At 42.6% G+C, this 24,000-nt stretch overlaps 1 protein-coding gene across 1 annotated transcript in view; it reads left to right on the forward strand.

Annotated features, from left to right (window-relative positions):
• LOC145412971 (atrial natriuretic peptide receptor 1-like) overlaps window positions 1–24,000 on the forward strand; it is a 343,079-nt gene that overhangs the window by 76,011 nt on the left and 243,068 nt on the right. The window contains exons 2-3 of the mRNA XM_080282794.1: window positions 9,587–9,747; window positions 15,453–15,678. Coding sequence (XP_080138920.1) covers window positions 9,587–9,747; window positions 15,453–15,678 — 387 coding nt within the window. The remainder of the gene's footprint in view (window positions 1–9,586; window positions 9,748–15,452; window positions 15,679–24,000) is intronic.

Genomic DNA, 24,000 nt, shown 5'->3' on the forward strand with positions numbered 1-24,000 from the left:
GATGATGGTAATGATGATGATGATGATGAAAATAATAACAATAATAACAACAATAAGAATAAAAATAACAATAATAGTAATAATAATAATAATAATAATAATAATAAAATGATAATAATAATAATAATAATAATAATAATAATAATAATAATATAGCAATAGGATAATGCATGAAACAGACAGACAAACAAAGGAGGTCAGATGTCATAAAAATCAGTATAATTAGCTCATATCCTCTAATTATCTCAGGTCAAGGTCATCTAAGGTCATTACAGATCAATTATAACAAATGAAGGTAATTAACAAATCTTTATCCCAGGTGAAGGTCATTAGAGTTTAATTGTCTTAGGGAAGGAAGTTAGACTAATTAACAAAGGTGAAGGTCATCAGAGGTCATCAGGTAATTTGATGGTTAATTATCTCAGGTGAAGGTCATCAGGGGTTAATTAAAAGATCATTGGAGGTAAACTATCAATTCATTAGAGGTTAATTTGCTTAGGTGAGGTAATTAGAGGTCAAAGTGTTGGGTCACATCATTGGAAAGAGGAAAAATGTTGCTTTGATGAGAGAGAGAGAGAGAGAGAGAGAGACAGAGAGAGACAGAGAGAGAGAGAGAGGCTATCAGATTAGTGTAAATGAATATACATGCATCAAAATCAAAATTTAAAACAGAAGGTAAACGTCATTATAATTCTACGGACACAAGTCTTTCTATTTCACTTACTCTCATAAACTCTACGGACATCGCGCGCCGCATTCCACTTACTCTCAATTGCCCATGTGTCTTGTTTTGAGAGACAGACAGACAGACAGACAGACAGAAAGAGAGAGAGAGAGAGAGAGAAAGAGAGAGAGAGAGACTTGTGGCCGGTAAGGAACTTCAGGTGCCTTTCAGGAATTAATTGAGTCTTGGGGAATTGAAAGCGACACAATTCGGACCCAAAGAGAGAGAGAAAGAGATAGAGAGAGAGAGAGAGAGAGAGTAAAAATAAATTAAACAATCTGCTCTTTAATAATGGAAATGAAAACAAAAAATGCCTTAAGCACGAACACCAATTCCACACACACACACACACACACACACACACACACACACACACACACACACACACACACACACACTGTCCTACCAACTCAATCTGCAATCTAAAACCCCCTATCAGTCTTATCTGCACCTTATCTCAACCCACAATAAAGGTGAACGAAATCTAGGTTCTACAGTATTGAAACTCTCGGGCTCAATTCCCTTCGAGATCGCCCCCCAAATACCAATAAGCCTAAGTTACAAAGAGTCGTAGTTACATGGACCCCCTCGTTTTCCAGACCCCGAGCTGGTTCTCTGCCCAATACACGTAAAGCTGGCCTGAGTGCACTTTGCGGAGGAGTTACTGTGGGGGAGGTAATGGGGAGGGGTGGTCAGGGGAGTGGTGTGGTGTGAGTGGTATGGGGAAGGTTGGTGTGGTGTGGTTGTGGTAGGTAGTAGGTTGGTGTGGTGTGGTTGTGGTAAGTAGTAGGTTGGTGTGGTGTGGTGTGGTGAGCATTATTTGTGGAGTTATTTAATGTAATGAAGGTAAATGGGACGCCTAGTAAGGTGTAAGGGTGATGTGGCATTGTGGATAGTGTGTAGTTGTGGATATCCTTTGTGTGGAGCTGTTTATTACAGATGAGTTGAAAAGGAAGACTAGTAAAGGCTGGACTGGTGTGATGGTGTGGTGGTATTGGTATTGGTACTGGTGTTTGTGGTGTTGATAATGAAGACGACGATGACGATAATGATAAGGACTAAGACGATGGAAAAAAGTGAAGGAAAAAAACTTCTCGTCTGTCCTAAGTTGGCTAATTAAGAACGTCGTGTGTTGGGTCATTTATGGAAGGCTTTGCAACATATTCATCACCACCTTGACAGCCCTAATGAAGCACCAACCCAGACACTCACCCCAACCCGCACCTGTTTCTCACTCCCCCTCTCTCCCTCTCTCACTCGTTCGTGCAATTCTGCTTTTATCTCTCTACCTTTTGTCTCTTCTCCTCGTTCGTAAATCCGTATCGACCTCCTCTTCTCTCTCTTCTATTCCTTCGTATCTCTCTCCCTATCGTTCGTGTCTTTATCCTCTCTTTCATCTACTCTTCCCTATCTCTCCTCTCTCCACTTTCACTTCATCTATCTCCTCCCTTCTCTCCTTCTCTCCCCTTCCACCTTATCTCTCCTCCTCCTCCTCTCTCCCTTCTACTCTTTCCTCTCTCTCTTCCTCTCCCCCTCTCACAACGCCTATCGAATGCACGTGGGCCATTAAGCCAGACAATCAAGTATTCCAAGTCGCACTCATCCCCTACAATACGATACACATCCATCTAATGTTCACCCAAGTCCCTAATCTTACCTTAGATGAACAGGGACAGAGAAGGAACAAATTTTATCCAAAGTTTCACCAGGCCCAGAATTTGAACTCGGGTTTACTCACTTGCGGGCTGGATGTTCTTACCAATACACCAGCAGGTCCTGCCATTATCTGCCTTATCACCCCATTATCAAGCCTTAATCTCCACGCGTCACGGATCACTTGTAATTAAACGCACCCGCTGATAAAGTAACTAATCCCTCTTATGACACGAGATTTCCCCCTCCCACTTCTCTCTCTCTCTCTCTCTCTCTCTCTCTCTCTCTCTCTCTCTCTCTCTCTCTCTCTCTCTCTCTCTCGATTACACACTCCCTCTTATGTCACAAAATTTCCTTCCTTTCCTCTGTAACTCTCATTCTTTCTCAACTAATCTCTCACCCCCATACCACCTCCAGCCAACACTCCAGCCCATCCCACCCACGCCCTTGCTCACCACAATTACTTTCGGCCATCGTGAGACGCAGGTCAGGTGGTCGACGAATGACCTTCCTTCTGAGAGGTGTGAAGATGTGGCATAAAAATTCCTTCGTTATCTGAGGCTTTATCTGTGACCCAGAATTTAACGCTGATATCAGAATTAAGAGATAAAAATACGAGCTTGCTTTCTCTCTCTCTCTCTCTCTCTCTCTCTCTCAAGGTCTTCCCTAGAGGCGTGTGTATGTGTGTGTGTGTGTGTGTGTGTGTGTGTGTGTGTGTGTGTGTGTGTGTGTGTGTGTGTGTGCAGATACTAAATGGGCACAATTACCCTCAATCAGTGTCGGGAGTTGGTAGAAGTTGGCAGAATTACACACACACACACACACACACACACACACATGCTCTCTCTCTCTCTCTCTCTCTCTCTCTCCTCACTGATAACAAAGAGGGCGACTTAGGAGGTAACAGATAAGAGGCTGAGTCAGGTAAGAAATAAAGACAAAACAATTATCGACCCTACGAATTGAAGACAGAGATTCCAATATTAATTTCAACCCCTTCCACTTTATTATTACCACTTTATTACCACTTAACTTCCACATTATTTTAACTTTATTAATTATCACGTTATTTCCATTTTATATCCTTTATTTCCACTTATTAATACCACTTTATTTCCACTTACTTATTACCAATTTTTTCCACTTCATCACTGCCACTTTAATTCCACTTTCTTACTGTCACCTTATTTCCACTTTATTACCACTTTAATTCCAGTTTAGTATTACCACTTTACTTCCACTTTAGTAGCACTTTAATTCCAGTTTAGTATTACCACTTTACTTCCACTTTATTACCACTTTAATTCCAGTTTATTTTGACCACTTTATTTCCCATGATTGCCACTTAATTTCCACTTTATTACCACTTTATTTCCACTTATCACCACTTTCTTTCTACGTCAATACCACTATTTATCTATCTATTTATTTATAATTATTTTTAGGTTGGAACGAGTATGAGAATCCGTATCGTCACTTCCACTATAATTTTTTTTTTTTTTAAATCTCGGCCAGAGATTATACGGCTACTAAAAAGACCCCTACGGATAAAAAGGCCCTTTAAAATATCCATTATTATCTTTACTACCGATGTCTGCCCCTCAGGTGGAAAAGAAAACGGGGGTGCTATGGAAAAAAAAAAAAAAAAAAGCTTTCTTTATAGCAGTGTTTTTCATCCTGAGAGAGAGAGAGAGAGAGTGTGTGTGTGTGTGTGTGTGTGTGTGTGTGTGTGTGTGTGTGTGTGTGTGTGTGTGTGTGTGTGTGTGTGTTTACGTACCTGCATTTACCTAACCTAAAACCATTCTTTATTATTCCAAGTATCCTGCCTACATATTAACATTCATCCAATTTATTCTTTAAAAACAAGATTCTTCCTCTCCTCTTCCAGATTGTTCCAGATATCTCCACATCTAACTCCTTCAAAAATATACATGTCTCTCAACTGCGTGCGTGTGTGATTGCGTGCGTGTGTGCGTGCAGAATCATACGCATCCTCTATTTTCTTTTGTTTCATATCCAAAGTCAAAGCAGATCACTCGCCATCTCCCCCGAAAACATGATATTTGGTGTGGTGGGAAGAGTAAATCAAATCTCCTCTCAGTAATGGCAGATGAATTTGATTATTATGGAGGCGGAAGTAGGAAGTGAGAGAGAGAGAAAGAGAGAGAGAGAGAGAGAGAGAGAGAGAGAGACAGACAGACAGACAGACAGAGACAGAGAGAGAGAGAGAGAGAGGGAGAGAGCGAATGATGATGTGATGTAATAAAAGGGGCTCAGAGGAATTATTTCAGACACCCTGGGTATTAAGAGACATTCAAACAGACAGACAGACAGGCAGACAGATAGATGGATAGCCAGACAGAGATAAATAGAGAGACAGATAGATAGATAGAGACGGAATTAAGGCTCGAAGTAGCGAGGAGTGGTGATCAGATGACGGATATTTTGAAAAATTTTTAAATCACAGTCGCCTCTGATTATCTCTGAAAATAGGCGTCTGACAATAGATAGAGAGATAGATATAGATAGAAGTAGAGACAGAGAGAAAGTGACAAACAGACAGATATGAAGCGGGAAAAACAGAAAAAAAAAAACACGAAAAATGAGAACAATAAGACTTGCAAATTTACACATTCAGATCTCGCTGACATTTCCATAATGTAACATCTTATTTTTTTTCTTTCATTCATAGCCAAACACACACCCCGCCTGTCAGAACCAATAACAGCCCCATCCCTAGGCAAGAACAGATGAACAATAGACCGAATTATGAACACAGACACGTAAATGAACATCCCTGAATACAAAAACAAAAAAATAACATCATCATCTTTTTTCCGACCATCTAAAAACGAAATAATCTTTAAAAAAAAATATTGGGCGTCACTTTATGAATCGGACTGCGCACTTACTGGGAAAAAAAAAAGTCTTATTTAATTACGTGGGATGGAGGGTATCCTTGATGGTCCTGGATATAAAAAGGCCGGTCACAATTATTCCAGCTTATGGAGTCCTTTACGAGTGGGGATTCAATTAAGGGGAGAGAGAGAGAGAGAGAGAGAGAGGGAGAGAGAGAGCAAATCGCGCCAGAAGCCGAGTGGTAAGGGCAGCTAAGGGGGATGTGCTGATAATGACATAAAATGGTGGGGGACGCACGCACCCTAAGAGGATTACGGAGACCAGCAGGCAAAAATGGTCTCCAGGTCTCTAATGATTCCAGCTTTTCTCTCTCTCTCTCTCTCTCTCTCTCTCTCTCTCTCAAGAACGAAAAAGCGAAACCACGGTAAATACAAAGAAATACGTTCATAAAAAAATAAAAAACCACACACACACACACACACACACACACAAACCTGCAGAAAAAACTCCAAGAAAGTTGTTGCATCTCAAGATGGCAATTATCTTGACCCTCCAAGCCGCTTAAGTCTAATTAGAAAAGGCAATTCCTACGCTGACGTCTTTTGCATCTTGAAGACCTTGACGTAACTTTTTTAGTCTTGATGTGTGTGTGTGTGTGTGTGTGTGTGTGTGTGTGTGTGTGTGTGTGTGTGTGTGTGTCTCCCGGTGACGCACACGAGTCCATTAGAGTGGGTACGTGTAAACTACGACTGAACTCCGTGTGACAGTGCCAGTACATTAGGATCGTACACACACACACACACACACACACATTCACTAGTCCTCCGAGATATGTCACACACCATCACACATCACCATTCAGGCGCCAATGCCCACCGTCCATACTGAAGACATTCCAGGTCTGTTTCATTCAAGACTGGAGTGGTGGATATTCAGCGAAATTTACATCATCAAATTATTCCCTCAGTCAGTGTGGGATTGAACTCGCGGCCTTTCAGACAGCACACCACACCTCTAACCACTTGACCTCCTCCTGCGCTTCCTCTTCCTCCTCCTCCTCCTCCTCCTCCTCCTCCTCCTCTTCCTTTGGTGATAGGAGTGGAAATATAAAACTAACATGTGGTTGATGTGGCACACCATTAACGCAATACTCCAGCAGCTGAAACTGAAAGGCAATGATCAAAGGATGTCTAGATATAGCGCACTCTCTCTCTCTCTCTCTCTCTCTCTCTCTCTCTCTCTCTCTCTCTCTCTCTCTCTCTCTCTCTCTCTCTCATCCTCCACACACACACACTCTCACCCCCCACGTACACTCACCCCACACACAACCACACTCCCCCTTCCACACACACACACACACACACACACACACACACACACACACACACACACACATCTAAGGGTGCTGCCACTTAGGTAAATGGGGGTGAGGAGTCTAAAACAAAACACAACCATGTACTTTCCACACTGAGCAGCGGGGAGGGAGAGGGAGAGAGGGGGAGTAGATGAGAAAGGGGAGGGGAGGGGAGGGGAAAGAAGGGGGGAAAGGAAAGGGGAGGGGAGGGGACAGAGAGAGAAGGAGGGAAGGGGAAAGAAGAGAGAGTGTGGAGGGAGAGAAAGGAGGAGATATGACTAATTTGAAAGCATCAGTGGGAAATAGAGTTGGAATAAGGAATATAAATAGACAGACAGACAGACAAACAGATAGGTAGACAGATTGATTGATTGACCGAGTGGTTGATAGATACACAGATAAATAGATACACAGACAAGCAAATACATACATATACAGACAGACAGAAACAGACAGACAGGCAAAAACAGGGCGAGGGAAGCAGAATGTAAAAGATGAATGAAGACGAAGGAGACGAGAGGGACTGAAAAAGACAAATGGGAGATGGAAGAAAAAGAAGATGGGAAGGAGAGAGATATATGACGGAGACGAGGAAAACGGAATAAAGGAGGAACGGAGAAAGAAAGAAAAGATGAGAGGAGGGAAGGAGGGAGGGAGGGAAGGAGCATGGAGGAAGGGGAGAAAGAGGGTGAATGACTGAGAAAGGGAAGACGTAAGACGGGATGTAGGAATTAAATAAAGAAATGAAAAAGCAATGTGAAAGAAAATGATATGAAAAAAATGAAGTATGGAAGAATGCGAAGAAGGTGATGAAAGTACGAGAGAGAGAGAGAGAGAGAGAGAGAGAGAGAGAGAGAGAGAGAGAGAGAGAGAGAGGAGTCAGACAGGCAGAAAAACACAGAAAAGTCACGCAGATAAACAAGAATAATACAATAAATAAAAAAACACATCTTCGAGCCACCACCCAAACCAGAGACAGACAGATGGACAGACAGAGAGATAGATAGACAGACAGACAGAGACACAGATAGACAGAAAAATAGATAGAAAAAAAATCTGTCGAGTTTGTTGGTCTGTAATGATGGCAGGAGTTGGATTCCTTGAAGGGTGTTCAGTGCCGTGTTTACCCCGGGGGACGCAGCCCTAATGGAGGCGAGAGAGAGAGAGAGAGAGAGAAACTGATATTCAAGAGGGAGAAGGAAGCTTTCTGTGTGTTTATTAGCGAAAGAAGGGGAAGGAGGAGGAGCAGGAGGAGGAGGAAGTGGAGGAGGAGGAGGAGGAGGAGGAGGAGGAGGAGGGAGGAGGAGGAACGAGAGAGGTTTTGGATGGATGAAAAGCCAGAGGAGGAGGAGAGATGAAGGAGAGATGTTTGGACGGGAAGAGACAGAGTTATGGCCAAGGGATGCTGAGATAGAGAGAGAGAGAGAGAGAGAGAGAGAGAGAGAGAGAGCTCAATGTTGACAAGTAAGTTATTTCCTGCCTGCCATGTCCCTCCCCCCACCTCTCCCAACCCCTCCATCACCCCCATCTCTCTCCCCTTCCCCCTCCATATGTTTCTCCCCTTCTCCCCCTCCCCTCCTCCTCTCGTTCCTCATTACCTTCCCTTCTCCTCCATATTTACCCCACTCTCCACTCCTTCCTATCTCTCTCTCTCTCTCTCTCTCTCCACCAGCATCTCGTCCCTCCACCTTCATTTAACAGAACCACTTGGGTCTGATGGTGATGGATGTGGTGATGCAGAGGGATGATGATGATGATGATGATGATGATGATAACTATTATTATAATTATTATTATTATTATTATTAGTATTAGTATTAGTATTATCATTATTATTATTATTATCATCTACTCTTTACGGTAAATTAATCAGTGAATCAGAATTATCCAGACCTGCTTTCCCAACATTCTCTCTCTCTCTCTCTCTCTCTCTCTCTCTCTCTCTCTCTCTCTCTCTCTCTCTGAGCAATTCCTCATCTTCCTCTTGAGTCTCAAGGGAAAAAATACATTCTATGTTTTCAGGTGTACTGTGTGTGTGTGTGTGTGTGTGTGTGTGTGTGTGTGTGTGTGTGTGTGTGTGTGTGTGTGTGTGTGTGTGTGTGTGTGTGTGTGTGTGTGTGTGTGTGAGTGTAGATTATGCGGGGGGGGAGCGAAGTGGAATGCTGACCATTAATTTACTCAAGGTTATGTGGGTGAGGGGAGAGGAGACAGGGAGGAAAGGAGAGAGGGAGGGAGAGGGGGAAGGATGAGGCAAGGGAGAGAGGAGAATTGATAGGAGAGGAGGTGAGGGGAGAGGCGAAAGGTTGGATGAGGGGAGAAGAAGGGGAGTACAGGAGGGACTGAGTGGGGAGGGGAAAGAGAATGGTGACGAGGAGAGGAGAGGAGAGGAGAGGAAATGGTGAGGTGAGGGAAGCTGGGAGAAGAGGGATGGTGGAGAAAGAGAAATGCAAGAGAGGAGAGATAACGTGAAGGAGAGAGAAGAGAGGACAGGGAAGGAGGGGAAGAGAGAAGAGAGGACAGGGAAGGAGGGGAAGAGAGCAGAGGAGGGCAAAGGAGAGGAGGGGAGGAGGAAGAAAACCAAGAATGATAAATGTTGATCTGTTGCTCACTTAAGTTCGCTGGTAATGGTGGTTAATATGAGAGAGAGAGAGAGAGAGAGAGAGAGAGAAATTTACCTGCCTAACTTTTACACGCATAAATTAACAGACAGGTAGACAGAGAGAGAAAAATCATTATTACCGTAGACTTCCCTGTCAGTCAAGCCTGTTCACTTTTAGACGTGCTGCTGAACTTTATCTATCTGTCTGTATATCTATCTATAATTTTATCTATCTATTTATCCATCTATCTACGAGTGAGTCTAGCAATCCATTTATCTTCCCAACAAATATACTTTCATGTTATTCTCCATGTATCCATCAACTTCCGCACCTACCATCCCCCCTCTCTCTCTCCCTCTATCTATCTATCTAACCATCTATCTATCTCCCCCACAGACGTCTTCCTGGGCCCCGTGGACGACTACGTGCTGGCCCCCGTAGCAAGATTTTCCGGGGCGTGGAATGTCCCTCTGCTCACCCCTGGCGGCCAACCCAGCGCCTTCGACACCCGTACCGACTATCCACTTCTCACCAGGCTCAAGGGATTCTACACTGAGGTGAGCTGGGGGACTGGGAGCTTAAGTTTGAATAGTAATAGTAATAGTAACAATAATAAAATGATGATGATGATATGATGATGATGATGAAATTAATGGCAGCTGTGGTAGTAGTAGTAGTAGTAGTAATAGTCAATCAATCAATCAATCATTTCCTGTGGCACCCTCGGGGATGCATAGGGCCTCGATGAACTCACACCACCACATCCTATCTTGTGCTAACTCCTCAAGATCTCCCCAACACTCATCTCCAGCTTCTCGTCTCATTGTCCTCACCCACGTCTCTTTAGGCCTTCCTCTACCTCTCCTACCAAGTGCCACCCACCCTGGTGTACCTCGTACTATTCCCTGTCTCCTATACACATGTCCTAGCCACTTCCATCGTGAGAATCTAACATATTCATCGATCGGCTGCACTCCCGTTATTTCTCTAATTCTACTATTTGGTATCCTTTCCCACCACTTAACTCCTAATATTCTTCTAAGTGCTTTATTTTCAAACACCAAGAATTTATTTTCCATAGTCACTGTGCTGTACCAAGACTCGTGTCCATAAATTAAGATACTCCTAACCATTACCTTATAAAGTTTGATTTTTGTATGCACAGAGAAATTGTTATTATTCCAAATATTTTTAAGCATTCCCATTGCCTGATTAGCCTTCTTTAACCTTTCCTCGAATTCAAAGTTCAAAGAACCATCCTTGGCTAAGTAAGTACCTAAATATTTAAACCTATCAACTTGCTTTACAACCATACCTCCAATTACACATTCCTGTGCATTTTCCATATTCATATTGATTATTTCAGTTTTTCCACAATTAATAACCAAACCCACCTTGCGACCTTCACTCACCAAACAGTCCAACACTCTCTGCATCTCTTCTGGCCCATCACAAATCAAAACTATATCATCTGCATAATCTAAATCCAAAAGTTTCCTGTTCTCTCCCCAAAGTATACCTGCACCGGATTCTGTTCCAACGCGTTTCATAATGTAATCAATGACCAATATAAATAGTAAAGGCGATAGAACACCACCTTGAATTACTCCGGACTTGACTTCAAACGAATCACTCAGTTATTATTATAAATATTATTATTATTATTATTATTATTTACTATAACAGAAAACGATATTAATATTTTTGACAGTCTCGCTTTCAATTTTACTTTTCAGTTTAATAATAAAAATAAATTTGTTAAGGTAGATGAAGTAATATTGGTTATGTGACTCCCGTTCAGCGAATTAATGCTGTGTTACTATAATAACAGAAAACGATATTAACAATATTAACAATATTAACAATAGCATACCAGAATTTAAATAAATAAATAAATAATAGCGATAAAAAATGAACACAGCATTAATTCGCTGAACGGGAGTCACATAACCAATATTACTTCATCTCCCTTAACAAATTTATTTTTATTATTAAACTGAAAAGCAAAATTGAAAGCGAGATTGTCAAAAATATTAATATCGTTTTCTGCGTAAATTTAATTCGTAATATATGGATTTTTTCATGGCGATAATATCTTTTTTTTCGAAATTTCTTTAACAGATGGATACATTGAAATATAGATAAATGGTGATAGATAGAAATATATGTACAGTGTATATAACATGGAGAGAGAGAGAGAGATTAGAGAGAGAGAATTATTATGGCAAAGAAAGCTTCCCACTCGGGCCATTAAAAAGAAACATCGTCCTTATACCTATTCATATATTCTAGAGATATGCCAGAGAGGTTGAAAATCTCTCTCTCTCTCTCTCTCTCTCTCTCTCTCTCTCTCTCTCTCTCTCTCTCTCTCTCTCTCTCTCTTCATGACTACATTCACAACTTTTCTCTTTCCCACATACACAAATACAGGCTTGCTGTGTGTGTGTGTGTGTGTGTGTGTGTGTGTGTGTGTGTGTGTGTGTGTGTGTGTGTGTGTGTGTGTGTGTGTGTGTGTGTGAAATCCCTTATCACTTCCTTATATTCTGATAAGACGAGGCGCTACTGAAACACCCTCTTATCACCCGACAATCCCTTTATCTTATCGCTACGAGACAGAGAGAGAGAGAGAGAGAGAGAGAGAGATCTGAAATTCACATAAAAATTCCTTCACATCTATATTAATAAAGCATATATATAACAACTTTTAAAAAATATTCATATATATATATTTTAAAACTTGAAAAATGTAGAGAAAAAGTGAAAATGGCTATCAAAGGGTGTACAGAAACGAGATGAAAGGGATTAGAGAGAGTGAGAGAGAGAGAGAGAGAGAATTAATAAGCTGACTCCCGTTCCTTGTTTCTTTCCTTGCCTACACTTTTTCACGTCCACATATTTCCACCCTTTTCCTCCAATATCTTCCTTCCTGTCCTTCTCTCCTCTTTTCCTTCCTCTTCTCCTCCCTCCTCCTCTTCCTCTCTTCTTTTCCTTCCTCCCCTCCTTCATTTTCTTTCCCTCCTCCCTCCATCCTGATTCGTGGTAATTTTATTTTTTACTACGAGGGCAATTACACGGGTGGACAAGTTTATGGCTGAGAATGTTATAGCTCATCCTGCCTCTGTACCTGATCCTACACACACACACACACACACACACACACACACACACACACACACACACACACAGATTCACTTTCCATCCTCTCTCTCTCTCTCACTCTCTTAATCTCCCACTCAGAGATATCAGTGCTCTCTCTCTCTCTCTCTCTCTCTCTCTGAAGTGTGGGTGGGAATATGGGTCATGTGACGCAATTAGAGTCACAATAACCGAACCAATCAGAAACTCTCATGATTTTATACCTCTCTGGACAACCATCACCGCCTACCCTTACCCTCCCCCCCTCCCCCCTCCTTCCCTCTCTTTCTCCCTTCCTTCTCCCCCTTCCCTCTATCCCCCTCATCATCATCATCATCATCATCATCAAGAACATCATTATCATCATCATCCTTCTTTCCCTCCATTCCACATCTTTCCATCCACTTCTGCTCTGTCCTCCCTCCTCTTTATCTCCCTCCTCTCCTCCCACTTCCTTCCTCCCCCTATCTCTCCATTCACTCCTCTACTTTCCTCCATACCTCCTCTTCCTTCCCTCTGTTTTTCCTCCATCCCTCCTCCTCTTCCATCCTTTTCCCCTTTCTTTCGCATCCTCTTTCCTCCCCTCTTTCCTTCCTTCCCCCTCCCTTTCCCCATTGCTCCATTTTCCTCCTCCCCTAGCCATCTTCTTCCCCCTTCATACCTCCGTCCTCCCCTCCATTCCTCTTTCCTCCTCCCCTTCTTTTCTCCTCCCTTCTCCCCCTTACCTCCATTCTCTCTTCTGCTTCGAGAGTCATCACTGAGAAGGAAGGAAAAATTCTCTCTCTCTCTCTCTCTCTCTCTCTCTCTCTCTCTCTCTCTCTCTCACACACACACACACACACACACACACACACACACACACACACTAACACAGCTGGCAGGAGCACACGAGAAAGAGACTCATTCCAAGTTTTTCCTGTGACTGTTTATTGGGTATTGGCTCTGTGTGTGTGTGTGTGTGTGTGTGTGTGTGTGTGTGTGTGTGTGTGTGTGTGTGTGTGTGTGTGTGTTTAGTTATCTATTTATAAGCCATGAAAACCTCCGAACAGTCTTCTTTGGTTCTTAGTGTTTGGGAGTGAAATAGGGACCTCTATCGTAAACTCGACGGTTGTGTGTCATAGTCTAGGGGAATATATAGACCAAGTAAAAATTATTCTCTCCTTTACTTTCCCTCTTGTGGTCGATAGGCATTTCTCCAAGCCTTCCTTTTTCCTTTAAAAATAATATAATTGTCTCGGCTTCAGAATACAAAGCCAACACAATATCAGACACAGAAACAGCATCCACCCCTCTCCCCTCACCCCTTTACTACGGACGGGGTGGTGGGGGTGAGGGAGGAGGTAGTGGGTGGGGTGAGGGTGGGGGTAAGAGGGTGAGGGCGGGAGTAGTGGTGGTGGTGGTGCTGGTGGGGGTAGGGATGGGAGAGGGATGGAGTTGGTGCGGGTGTGGGGGTAAGGGTGTAGGTGGGGGGGTAGGGGGTGTAACAGCTGGTAACATGGACTCGCTGGACTGGTATTAATAGTGACATGAAGCAGACTCAGCAATCATGCCAGGCAAACGCACGCTGCACACACACGATTTAAACGGCACACACACACACACACACACACACACACACACTCTCTCTCTCTCTCTCTCTCTCTCTCTCTCCTCTCTCTATTTAAACGAAATTCAAGCATATAAAAGAAACACACACACACACACACACACACACACACACACACACACACACACACACACACACACACACATAGAATATTAACACGGAACTCACACAAAATAAGCACATGAAAACAAACGTCGAATTTAAACAATATAAATATTATTATTATTATTATTATTATTATTATTATTATTGTTGTTGTTGTTGTTGTTATTACTATTATCATCACTTTTCAAACAACTAAAGCATCACTCCCTTGAACACGTGTTAGATTGGCTCCCAGAGAATATTTAGGAGCAGGGAAGGGAGTGGGAATGAGTGTGGGGAAGGGAGGGAGGGGAGAGAGGAGGTGATGCGAGGGTGAGAGAGGAGGGAGGTGAGGGGCTGGGAGAGGAGGAAAGGCAAAGCAGTAGATAAGAATACTGGAGAAAGCAAGGTGAGAGAGGAGGGATGATAGGGTAGAGTGAGAGGGAGTAACAGAAACGGCAGGAAGGAAGGAGGGGAGGAAGGAAGGAAGGAAGGAGGATGAGGGGAGAGAATATATAAGGGGATGAAGGAGGAAGACAGTAGGAGACGAAGAAGAAAGAACAGAGAGAAAGAGAGAGGGCGAGGAGGTGGAGTGGAAATGAAGGAGAGGGGGATTAAGGGACAAGGGAGAAGAAAGGGAGGAAAGAAGGTAAGCAAGGTAGGGAGGAAAGAAGGTAAGCAAGGTAGGGAGGAAAGAAGGTAAGCAAGGTAGGGAGGAAAGAAGGTAAGCAAGGTAGGGAGGAAAGAAGGTAAGCAAGGTAGGGAGGAAAGAAGGTAAGCAAGGTAGGGAGAAGAATAAGAGAGAAATTAGGAAGGGAAAGGAGATGAAATGGAGGATGAAGAGTAAGGGAGTGAAGAGAGAGATGAAGAGGGTTATGGAGGGAAGGACGTAATGGAGAGGGGGAGGGGAAGAGAGGGGGAAGGGAGGATGGTTATTGATCTAAGCTATAGGTAAATTGCCCTCGCATCTACTCCCCCTCCCCTCCCGTCAACTCCCCTCCCCTCCCCTTCCCCCCCGGCCCCTCACATTTATTTTCCCTCACCCTCTCCTCGATCCTTCAGCATCACTTCACCTCCTCTCTCTCTCTCTCTCTCTCTCTCTCTCTCTCTCTCTCTGTATGTTCATGTACGTATGTTAAGTGTACGTATCTACATCTCTATCTGTCTTTCTATCTATTTCTGTCTATCTGTCTTTCTAGGCTCCCTCACACCAAAGCACGGTTTTTCCAATCTGACAAGGATTCCTCACCCCTTTACGCCTAGCTAATGGCAAAATGTAGTCAGTTGAGAGGCTTACTAGCAACCAAGGAGACCCATTCCTATCACATGGCTAAGGCCCATCAAATATGTAGCCACAACACAGTATTCAAAAGAGTAACCCAGTCCCGTCGGATGAGAAAACAGGCTTTATCTAATCGACAAAAAATTATTCGCCAGGTCGGTCGCCTCTTCTCGTCCGTGGTGGAGCACTGGGGGTGGAATGTGTTGGGCCTGATCTACGAGGAGAATGACGAGATCGAGGACGGCCACTCGGTCTGCCACTTCACCCTGGCCTCCATCTACGAGGCCTTCATCACCAGCAAGCCGCACTTCGAGAAATTCAACCGTAACTCCCAGACGAACTTCACCAAACTGCTCATGAACTTCCAGACCAAAGCGAGGAGTGAGTGTTGAACAGAGTCTACGTTTGATGGTTGTGTATGCCTTTTCTTTAATCTTTTTTTTTTTCTTTGGGGAGAATGTGTGTAATAAAGTCTTCATTTGGTGTCATATCTGTCTCTGTGTTTTGTTGTGAACTTCTAAATCAAAGTGAGGAGTAATCGGTGACCATAATCTCCTTTTTATAGTGTTTTTTCTTGCGTGTTTGTGGGTGTTAAAGGCAATCTATTTTTTCACCCCTCTTGCACTTCTTGGCAGTTTCTTTAGTCTGTAATTATCGTTGTTTTAATTTTGGAATCTTAGTGTCTTTCTGTTCTATTCTTTATCATTTCTTGTTATGTGTCTTTGGTGTACTGTCTGGGTCTTCCTTTTCTATTATCATTTCTTGTTGCGTGTCTTAAGGTGTTTTGTTTCTAGCTTTATTGTGGTCTCCTATAGTCCTAGATTCCTGGGTTCCCTCTTATTTCTCTTTGATTTTCCAGCGTGCGAGGTTTCCATGCCAATATCCATAAAATCCCTTCGCTTTGTATGTGCTGTTGTGGCCTGTGGAGTGCGGGTCGCCTTGCTCATACCTCTGAATATTGTGTTCGGTGTTTTTCTGTTGCTGTTGATATATTTTATTGTACGTCACCTTTCTGAGTGTTCTAAAGTGTCACCTTTTCCTTATGTTAAGTGTTCTACTCGTTCCCCTCTTATTTATTTATTCATTTACCTGTCTTTCTGTGTATTATTGTTATTCTCATTAAAGTTTGGATTTTGTTATTCTATGTTCCTAGATATATCCTCCGCTATTCATGAACGTGGATTTTCATGATGTTCCCTCACCATCCTGTGTGCATTATTTTCTGTCTCACTAGTCATGTCTTGCTTTGGCCTGTCTGTGTATTCCTCATAGCCCAATGTTTCTTCCCCTTTGTGTATTCCTCATAGTCCTGTATTTTACCCTGCCTGTGTATTCCTCATATTCTCATATTTCTCCCCCTCTGTGTTGGTCCTCCATGCATATATTGTTCTCATAAAGGCCGGATATTTCTCTCTGCTTTTCCAAACTCATCTCTTCCCCTCAGCCTGTGTCCTGCGTCTTTCTCTTCCCAGAATTTCAACTTAGTCCTCGTCTTCTAAGTCTCAATCCTCCATTCTGTCTCTAAGATTCCTGGATTTCCTGTTTCTTCTCTGGCCTAGTTTCCTTTACTTGTTTCACATCCCTCTTCTTCCTATGTTTCGCTGTTTCTGGAGATGTGATCTAATTTGTCTGCAAACCTTCCTAGGAGTTTTATCATTTTCTTCTTTCTCGTTTTTCGATTTTTCCTTGTCAGTTTCTTCTTATTTTCTTTGTGTTTTTTTTTCAGTGTTCTGGTGACTCTTGTTCTCGCTTAATATGCCCATTCTGACGTACTCTTTGTCCTCTCTAATTCCTCTTTTGTTTTATTCTGCTCTTTTCTTACGTGTGTGTCTTTAATAATTGCATTGTTGTATCTATTTTCTTTCCTTCCTCTCTCTCTCTCTCTCTCTCTCTCTCTCTCTCTCTCTCTCTCTCTCTCTCTCTCTCTTTCGTATTGCTTTATTTTATCTTCTCTCTGTAGCGTTTCTGTGTCTCTCTCATCCACCATCTTTTGTATTATTATTATTATTATTGTTATTATTATTATTATTATTATTTCTGCATCTCTATCGTTGTTATCTCTCGCATTAGAGTTATCTCCTCCGCTTTTATATTATCCTGAAGCCGAATTCTCGTGATGTGTACGTAATCTATCCATTGTATGTGTGATGTATCTATCGCATACTCTCAACTTCCTCACTATTCCTGTATCCCGTATTATATCTCCATGTATCGTACTCTCTCTCTCTCTCTCTCTCTCTCTCTCTATCGTAGTGATTACTGTTGGTCATCTCACTGTTCATATATATACATATATATATATATATATATATATATATATATATAATGTGTCTCAGATTTATCATGTATCCTGTATCTCGCATTTTTTTTTATTCCTTATCCCTGCATTTTACTCGCTATTTTTGCCATTCCTCGTTCCTAGAATTTCCTCCGCATATCTATATCTTCCTCATCATTCTCGTACGTCTAGGAAACTGCTTAGCACTTCCTCTTTAGCGATTTATTTTGCATTTTCATCTGACTATTTTCATCTTCATTTTTTGGCATCTGTATCTCTATATCTATTAGTATTTAATGAGGTTCAGTGCAGGGTTTGATCCTGGAAGGAGAGTGATAGCCAAAATTACCCCTTGCCCAAGCTAGTCATGTACGAACAGGAAGGGGTGTGTGTAGAGAGAGCGAAGGGTGGGAAACAAGTGTTGTAACGTGTGTGTGTGTGTGTGTGTGTGTGTGTGTGTGTGTGTGTGTGTGTGTGTGTGTGTGTGTGTGTGTGTGTGTGTGTGTGTGTGTGTGTGTGTGTGTGTGTGTGTGTGTGTGTGTGTACATAGCATCAAGGTACACACAAACAAGCACATGAAAGGACAATACCACCGAAACCCATATTTAAATGACCGCCACTGTCCGGGTTTGAACCAGACCTTTAAACACAGGTCGAGAGACGAACACACTACAGCCCAGCCACCCTCTTATACGACTTAAATACAAATTCCTTTATAATAAACTCCTTTAATACAAACTCTCCTTCCCTTTCCTTCATTCAAGCTCCCCATCCATTCATAACAAAAGCATCCTCAAGAGTTATTCATTTCTCTAATACTTCTGTACCCTTTTCACTTTAACTTGGGCTAAAACTGCCATCTCTCTAGCGTCGATGCTGAGCTGTAGCAGAAGGGTAACACAGGAATATGATGCTGGTCACGAAGAAGTGCTATGAGAAAGATGTAGAGTTACGTGAAATAAGCGGCAGAGGGATTTAGGCCAAGTCAGAATGAAAGGGCTTATTCATGATACCACAGAGAAAAATAGTGTGGGTTATACAATGAAAAATACACTCCTTCGGGCAAAATTAACATGGACTTAATCGTTCTAATTCACTCACATACATACACATTCATCTTACTGCCCAAAAACTTACCTCACGTACATAGATTCAAAACATACATACGTACACACATTAAAACTACATATACACGTACATAAAATTACACATACATACATTAAGAATATATATTACATACATACACACACATACATACATTCATACATTGACATACATACACACATACATAAAAATTTCCTTATACACACATTATTCTCTACAAAAATAAATAAATAAATAAATAAAAGAATAGAAATCAGTTGGATTGGATGGTTTTCTGTTCATGGGCGGGGAATAAATTTGAGGAATGCTTCAAAAATATGTGAGTAATTAACAGAGCTTAAATACTAGGGATGCCGGGCACATTACTGCATATATTACTGGCTTTAATTGGTGATTCGGGGGCGTGGGGGGGAGAAAATAAAGAGAGAGAGAGACTGGGGGGGGGGAGGAAAAATAAGCAAGAATAAACAATGGAAAAAGGGATTAAAACAGAAATGTAAAAGATTAAGATTAAAAGCAAAAGTTGAATAAAACAGAAAATAAAAGACAACATTACCTCCACCACTATCTCCACCATTATCTCCACCCCTATCTCCAACACCATTTCTACTGATATCTCCACGATCTCCATCACTGTCTCCACCATCTCCACGCCCATCTCCACAGTCTCCACCCACATCCACCTTCCTCCACCGTTATCTCCACCACTATCTGCAGCTGCCTCCACCTCCACCTCCACCCCTCCACCAGTAATGTGCAATTAGGATTCATGTGGAGTGCTCCGCATGTAAGAGAGTTTTTCCCCGACTTGCAGCTCACCTTCCTCATCCACATCATCCACATCCTTGCTCCACAGTTCTCTCTTCTCATTCCACATTTCTTTTTCCATTTCTACTCACTCCATATACACTGCATCCACGACATCCACATCCCCTCCATCCATATTCCACACGCCTTCCATACCTGCGTTTCTCATTCCACATTCCTCCTATACCTCCATTTTTACTCACCACTCCCATCATCATCATCATCATCATCATCATCATCATAATCATCATCCGCCCTTAAAAACTACAGGACCTGTCAATACTAGAAAAAAGGAAAGAAGAAAAAACATATATATTAGATTCCAAAAATCATTAGAAGTCAAATTCACCACTTCATTTTTAAGTGTTGAATCCGTAACACCTCTTCCATAGCGATTCATTCTATGCATTACGCCTCAATATCCACCCATATGTCACTAATGCTCCTTATATCTCCATTAAGACCTTATATATTGCGTACAAGGGGAATATCAGGGTCTCCTATGCCAAAATAAATCGGTAAGGAAGAGGAGTTACGTAGTCTCCCAGCCCTGATTTGCATATGAAGGAGGAGGATGTGGAGTGGGAGTGAGTTTGTGTGAGAAAGTTAGTTCAATATAGCAGTTCCTTCTCTCTCTCTCTCTCTCTCTCTCTCTCTCTCACACACACACACACACACACACACACACACACACTTTATCTTTTCCTCTCAATTGCACACATAACATAAATACCGCCTCTCTCTCTCTCTCTCTCTCTCTCTCTCTCTCTCTCTCTCTCTCTCTCTCTCTCTCTCTCTCTCTCACACACACACACACACACACACACACACACACTTTAGTTTCCTGTCAATTGCAAACATAACATAAATATCGCCTCTCTCTCTCTCTCTCTCTCTCTCTCTCTCTCTCTCTCTCTCTCTCTCTCTCTCTCTCTGAGGTGAAGAACAGACCAGAAATTTCCTCTCACTCTTCCCAATCCCTTATTATGAAGCCCTTTTCTCCTCTCCCTAAACACCTCTTCCTTAGCGATTTATGTCGGACAGTGCCGCTTAATATCCTTCAGCACGTTAAGTATGCAGAGTGTGGCGATGCTGGAAGGATTTATGCACCACCGAAGAGGACAGTAAAGCGTATTAGACAAAGTAAATCGCTTAGGAAAAGGTGTTAGGGAGCTTCCTTAACCTCCAGACGATTTTTCGCTGCTTCGCGGACACCTGTAGTTCGTTCACCTCAAGCTGGCAGAGACTGAAACCATTTTGACACACCCCGTCAAATACTAGACAGACAGACACATATAAACAGAGACAGATAGACAGAGACAAATACAGACCGAGACAGATAGATAAATAGGTAGATAGACAGACAGATAGGCATACAGGTAATCATTCTATTTCTCACCTGTATCACCTGGGGGCCAAGTAATTACCTGAGCAGAATTACCATTAAGACACATTTTCCACTCACTTTCCCTCATCCCTCTCTCCCTCTCCCTCTCCCCCACCCATTCTCACTCTCCCCCTTCCTCCCCTACCCACTCTCACTCTCCCTCTCCCACCCCCACCCACTCTCACTCTCCCCATCCCTCCCCGCCCTCTCTTATCCACCCCCCTCTCCCACCCCCTACCTTCCCCACTCCTCCTTGTCCTCCCCATCTCTTCTCTCCCCACACACGCCTTCCCCTCCCCACGCCCTCTCTCCTAATCCTCCTTTCCCTCTCCACCCCGCTTTCCTTCCCCCACCTACTTTCTCCCTGAATCCCTCTTCCTCCCCCCACCCCCTCCACACACCTTCCTCCATCCCCTACGGCAAAAAAAAAAAGAGAGAGAGAGAGAGAGAGAGAGAGAAAGATGTCGGATCAGAATTTTAATATAGCACAAGGGAGGGGAAAATTGGAGGTGGGAAAATCACGAAGACAATTGTAACCCCTACATCTCGAGGACCTGTTCTTTATTATTTTTTTTTTTTTCTGTATCCATATGATTTTATTCAGCTTTCCTTCTTCAAGCTGGTCGCGTAATTTTTTTTTTTTTAATTCGATTCGACCCTTCTCAAAATTTAACAATGGTTTTTGTTTTTCTCACTCTCTCGTGGATTTGTGTTGTGGATAAGGTCTCTCTCTCTCTCTCTCTCTCTCTCTCTCTCTCTCTCTCTCTCTCTCTCTCTCTCTCAGCTGAGGTCCGGCAGGTCATGAATAAATAAAGAGAGACTTGGGGATCCAGACCTGGCTTCCTGACCGGATGTAAAATGAAAGAGAGGTTGTAAAGGCTGAATTTTGAGAGAGTAAGAGAGAGAGAGAGAGAGAGAGAGAGAGGTGGCATGCATTATTTACTTAAGATATATACATGCTGCACCCTTCAGCCACACACACACACACACACACACACACACCTAGGTAAGATCAGATAGCTTTACGAAGCTGTCTGTATATACACACACCTCCTTGCAGCCCAGAATATATGCAAATACCACAGCTTAGATGCACGAGAGGAGGGCACACGCACACACACACACACACACACACACACACACACACACACACACACACACACAGGAATACTCACCCAGCCGGAGACGAAAGGAAAACAAGGTAGCTCTCGGGTGCCTGCCTTCCTCATGCTTCTTACCTGTGAAAGAAAATGACTGTAAAATACCTGGAGGCGTGCAGTATTTCTCTCTCTCTCTCTCTCTCTCTCTCTCTCTCTCTCTCTCTCTCTCTCTCTCTCTCTCTCTCTCTCTCTCTCTCTCTCTCTCAGCTATTCTATTTTTTTTCTCATATATCACCTGGGAAATAATATTATTCTAAAATACTCTTCAGATGTGCAGTATGTATCTCTCTCTCTCTCTCTCTCTCTCTCTCTCTCTCTCTCTCTCATAAAAAGGCCAAATGAGCGGAAAGAAAATTAAATCCCACCTCTATAAGGATACGAGAAAAAAAATAAAACAACAGAATCTAAAGTATCTGTCAATGAGAAGTGACAAAGAAGAAAAATTATCAGAACAATACCAAAACAAAAAGCAAGACTCAAAACAAGACCAAAACAAGAGGACAGCGGTAAATAAAAGTCAGGAGGAGGTTGGAGTGCCGTGGCTGGAGATCAAAGGACTGACAATAGCCCCCGTAAGTAGGCTTTGTGGGCTGTAAGTAGGCAGAATGGAGTAGGCTTTGTGATCTGTAGGCAGGCAGGATGGAGTGGGGTTTGTGGTCTGTAAGTAGGTAGGATAAAGTGAACTCTCTCTCTCTCTCTCTCTCTCTCTCTCCTTCATTTTTCCACATCCACCCAGCCTCCCCACCCCCTCTCCCTCCACTAAAATCTTCATCCACATCAAAATTGAAGCACCCACAGCCCTTGTCACATTCCACATGCCATCTTTAATTCCACACCTTCCACGTCTTACATTCCTCCCATTGTCCCTGTCTCATTCCACATTTTATAGATTCATTCCACAGCACATCCCACATCCACACTACCTGTCTTTCCATTTCTCCCATTCCACATTCCACAAATCATTTCGCTTTTCGTCTCACATCCACATTATCTGTCCTTCCCTCTGTCTACTCCACATATTTCAGACTCATTCCCCAGCCATCTTCCACATCATCCTTCCTTCCACCTCCTCGTCTCTCACTCCACATTTCTCAGTCTCATTCCACAACACATTCTACATCCCTATTATGTATCTTTCCACCTCTCCTTGTCAGTCTTCACATTCCCTCTCACCAAAATAACTCATTCCATACCTTATGCCACACCCACCTCTGCCCTCAGCTGTGTGTTAATAGATGCATGAGTGTGTGTGTGTGTAGCCACGGCCGGCATTAATAAGGTTATTTGGTCGTGCTAATTATACTATGGTGTGCACGTAAAAGGGGTGGCTATTGAAAATGACTGGGGTGGGGTATTTAGAGTAATTAGTGTGGTTTCTTTTAGGGTAATTAGCGTGTTTCTTTTAGGGTAATTAGTGTGGTTTCTTTTAGGGTAATTAGTGTGGTTTCTTCCAGAGTAATTAGTGTGGTTCTTTTAGGGTAATTAGTGTGGTTTCTTTTAGGGTAATTAGTATGGTTTCTTTTAGGATAATTAATGTGGTTTCTTTTAAGGTAATTAGTGTGGTTTCTTTTAGGGTAATTAGTGTGGTTTCTTGGGATAATTAGTGAGACCGAAGGAGGGGCTGTTGTGATTGAGTTCGTGTCGATGATGATGGTGATGATGATGTAAATATTAATACCGATGACGATGCATGGATGGATGGATGAAAGTGATGGTGGTGGTGGTGGTGGTGGTGGTGGTGATAACAATGATGATGATAATTAACCGTACATAATTTTTTTTTCTCACAAGCCCATACAAAACAAAAGTAGTTTCCAAACCCTGCCGCAGTGGAACCTTCCAAACAATATTAATACGGTAGCAAAAATAATTAACGATTTATTTATCACTCATTATCAACACACTCCTACCTGCCCAACTCGCATGTGCAAAGAGTTGGCCGGCATATTCATTCTATCATCATCATC

This window comes from Coenobita brevimanus, chromosome 94 (assembly GCF_032717465.1).
Source record: "Coenobita brevimanus isolate Jiangsu-jjx chromosome 94, ASM3271746v2, whole genome shotgun sequence".
Classification (NCBI taxonomy): domain Eukaryota; kingdom Metazoa; phylum Arthropoda; class Malacostraca; order Decapoda; family Coenobitidae; genus Coenobita; species Coenobita brevimanus.